General features: G+C 55.1%; 1 protein-coding gene across 1 annotated transcript; it reads right to left on the minus strand.

The window, feature by feature from the left end:
- Positions 1-36: 36 nt before the first annotated feature.
- Positions 37-2,180, minus strand: GUITHDRAFT_107157 (hypothetical protein; the record flags this gene model as incomplete). The annotated part of the gene is made up of 2 exons (XM_005833726.1): positions 37-1,035; positions 1,077-2,180. The coding sequence occupies 2 exons, from the start codon at positions 2,178-2,180 to the stop codon at positions 37-39; spliced, it is 2,103 nt and encodes a 700-aa protein (XP_005833783.1).
- Positions 2,181-3,685: the final 1,505 nt, after the last annotated feature.

Raw genomic sequence — 3,685 nt, forward strand, 5'->3', positions numbered from 1 at the left:
TCGGTCGCCTCCTACCTTCTGCTACTTACCTTGAGCTCAGCTCAAGCTCGGTACGGGCTCGCCCCGTCTTCTTTCCTCGCCCTCGCCTTTGCTCTTCCTCCATGTCTTCCTCTTCTTCGCATCTTCCCTCATCTCCACCCGCAGTCGGTCCTTCTTGTCCACCTTCAGCGAGCAGGCCAGCACATGCATCTCTGCGAATTTACTCAGTGCTATGAACAGGAAGCTAAGAGATCGACGCTCTATGTCGTCGCTCTCCGCCTCCTGCTCAAGCTCAGCAGCTGCCGTTGCCCGTGGCGAGAACGCGCTGCCCCTCCTTGCCTTCTTGCTCTCTCCTTGCACGCGAGTCCAGCGCTTGCTCTGCAGCCACTTCCCCAGCTTCTCCTTGAGCGCGTTGCGTCCCACTCCCTGCTCCTCTGGCGTCTTCGCCCACTCTCCCAGCGACATGAACTCCAGGCTCCCCGGAGAGTAGAAGGTGTCGTGGAGGTTGCCAACGGCCTTGTCCAGGACCAGCTTGATCGGCTCGCTCGTCCCTGCCTCGTTCAAAGAAGCTGCATCTTCGATGACTGCTGACAGCTCGCTGACGAGCTGCATGTCCTCTTGGCTTGACGGAGATGCTGCCTCCATTGTGATCCTCTCCAGGTCTGTAAACTCCAGCCACTCTCCCTCGCTCTCCTCCTGTCGCTGCGCTGTGTCGCTGGTGCCCCGCTGACCAGCCGCCTCAGGCTCCTTGTCGAAGCCGACTGCTTCGAGCTTGGTTGCTGCGCCTTCGAGATAGAAGGGCAGCTCCTTCATCATGCGTCGAGCATCCTCCGTGGAGCCGAGGAGGATGCATAGCTTGGACCCGTTCCAGGACTTGGTGTTCAAATCCTCCTCCATGTCGATGCCTTCAACGTTGATCTCGAGCCTGTTAGCGATCTCCAACAAGACTCTCTTGACTCTTGCGATAGACGTGTTGCCGCCGTTGCACAGCCCCTCCATCTCCTTCCTCGTGAAGCGACCAGATGCCGCCGTCGACTTGATGATGATCTTGATCTCCTTAACCCTAAACCCTAAACCCTAAACCCTAAACCCTAAACCCTAAACTTATTTCTGGACACAAAGCGATCAGCTGTCAACTCGACTGCGAGCGCCTCTCTGATCTTCGGGTCCTCGCTGAACAGAGTCAGGTGTACTCCCTCCATCGCTTCGCTCTCTCGGAAAGCTCGAAATGCTGTATCATTCGCCTCTGGGCAGCTCGAGGAGACGATCCACTCCACCTCCCTCTGTCTCCAGATGACGTTGGCCCCTACAGCGATGAAGCCTTTCTGACCTAAGCCTTTGTGGACTTGCTGTCCTGGCGCCCCAGCGACCAGCATGCCTGCCAGCGGCTGGAGTTGGACCGCTGCAAGGGACTGGCGCAGCAGCTGATAGCGATAGACGGCAGCTATCTCAGCCGTTGTCATGCCGCCCAAGGTTAGCAGGTGAGTCAGCTCTGCCAAGCTGCCCCCTTTGCCCCAGGGTCCTCTCTTGGCTCGAATCTTGAAAGATCGATCGTGCACGATGCTCACATGTACAGCTGTGAACTTGCGACCATCGATCGCGAAGTCCTCTCTTCCCTGCCAGAGCTTCTCCGCTTGTGCATTGCGGAGGAAGGAAACAGTCACCGGGATCTCCTCAGCACTCGCTATCTCGGGTCTATACGGAGCCTTCCACATGATTGCTTTACTCTCTTGCACTGAGTCTACGATCAGTCCGATCTCTTCGAATTTCTTCTTCAGCTTCTCTTCATGGTTGACATACACCGAGGAAATGCCCAGGAGAGTCATGGAGATGAAGGAAGTTACCTCGTTGCCTGCTGAGGCGGTGTATGTCTCGACCTTCTCCTTCTTGGCTTCCTCAATCTGCTGCATAAACCACTCTCTGGATGCGTCACTCCATCCAGTCATCGCTTCTTGCAGAAGCTCACGTCGTGCCTGCTGACATGTCGAGCGGATGGCTTCTGCGATAGCGTCGGGGGTGCATCCCTCCACAGCCTTGCAAGCCTGGGCTGTCCTGCTGTTCGGATAACGCTTCGCGAAGCTCTTCACCCTCTCGACGAGATCAGCTTCGAGGACAGAGGCATCCACAAGTCCGCTCTGCATGTATTGGCATGATCTCCGATACAGCAGTTTGCGAACATTTTCATCATACTGAAGAACCATACTTAGAAAGCTATTTGAAGTATACAAACCTCTCGCTTGCAGCTTCCTTGGCGCCCTGGAGGCTTCCCCTACACCACGCGTGCAGCCATGGTGCCTGAAATAACCGGCGCTGCCTGAAATAACCGGCGCTGCCTGAAATAACCGGCGCTGCCTGAAATAACCGGCGCTGCCTGAAATAACCGGCGCTGCCTGAAATAACCGGCGCTGCCTGAAATAACCGGCGCTGCCTGAAATAACCGGCGCTGCCTGAAATAACCGGCGCTGCCTGAAATAACCGGCGCTCTGAAATAACCGGCGCTGCCTGAAATAACCGGCGCTGCCTGAAATAACCGGCGCTGCCTGAAATAACCGGCGCTGTTCTCACCTTCTTGTCCTTCCACCTCACCCTTGTGCCAATTGTCCCACCTGCCCTCGTCTCCTCCTGTTCCTGCGTCCATTAAGCTTGTGCCGCAGGGGGGGAGTCTAGTGACATCCCCTCTGCGTCGTCCGCCTTGCTCCCTTCCTCCGGTTCCTCTTCCATTCCGGCCTCTTTCATCTGTAGTTCAGTGCTCAACATGAACTTTAGTTCGTCGTTATCTCCCAGCATTCCTACCGAAGAGATTACTGTCTCCTCTAGGAATTTATTCAATGCAATGAAGAGCAGGTCAGTCTTAAACTGCTTCTCTTCTTTGGGGGCAAAAGCGCTTTGCTTGCGCTTCGCGACCTTCCATGTATGCTTCTCAACGATTCGTTGGACTCGCTCTTTGAAGCCCTTACTCTGGGTATCCCATGTCGCTCCAGTGCCTTTATCAGCCCATTCTTGCAGCGTGGAGAAGGACGCGTTGCCTGGACTGTCTAAGGCGACCTGCATGTCGTGCACAGCATCGTCAAGACGAAGTAAGGTCTTTCCTTGCTGTTGTAGGTCATTGTTAACTACTTCCGCGATAGCTGTCTTGATCTCAGCAATTACTACCTCTGCTTCCGCGTCGGGCAGGTTTGTTTCGTTGATGATTGAGTTCAGTTCAATCTCTTTCCACACGGTTCCGCCTGCTCTGGTTCCCGGCGTTTGTGATCTGGCTTGGTCAGATTGATCCTGTGTTGCCTGAGGCGACACTTTGAGGTTCAGACTACTTGCTGTCGTCTGGATCTCAACTGTGCCTTGCCAGCAGAGAAGGTGTGTGGGGAATTCAGCCATCATCTTTCTTGCACTCCTTTCACTTCGTAGCCTGAGAATAATTCCAGACCCATCCCACATCCCCGTCTCTGCGTCACATTGGATGTGTACCCGTTGCAGCTCTTTTTCAACCTGTGGGTCCCAGCATGCGACAGCCCTCCGAATGTTTCGGATGACTTTGGCTCTGCCCGTTTCGTCACTGGCGCAGATTTTTTCAATCTCACTTCGAGAGAACTTCCCTGATGGCACTGGGGAGGAGATTTGCACTGAGTACAGCATCTCTGCCCCCGTTGCCGTTGCCGCCTCCTGTCGCACCGCATTCTTCGTATGCTTGAGCATAGTCGTTGCTTCC

Source organism: Guillardia theta, assembly GCF_000315625.1.
Source record: "Guillardia theta CCMP2712 unplaced genomic scaffold GUITHscaffold_28, whole genome shotgun sequence".
Classification (NCBI taxonomy): Eukaryota; class Cryptophyceae; order Pyrenomonadales; family Geminigeraceae; genus Guillardia; species Guillardia theta.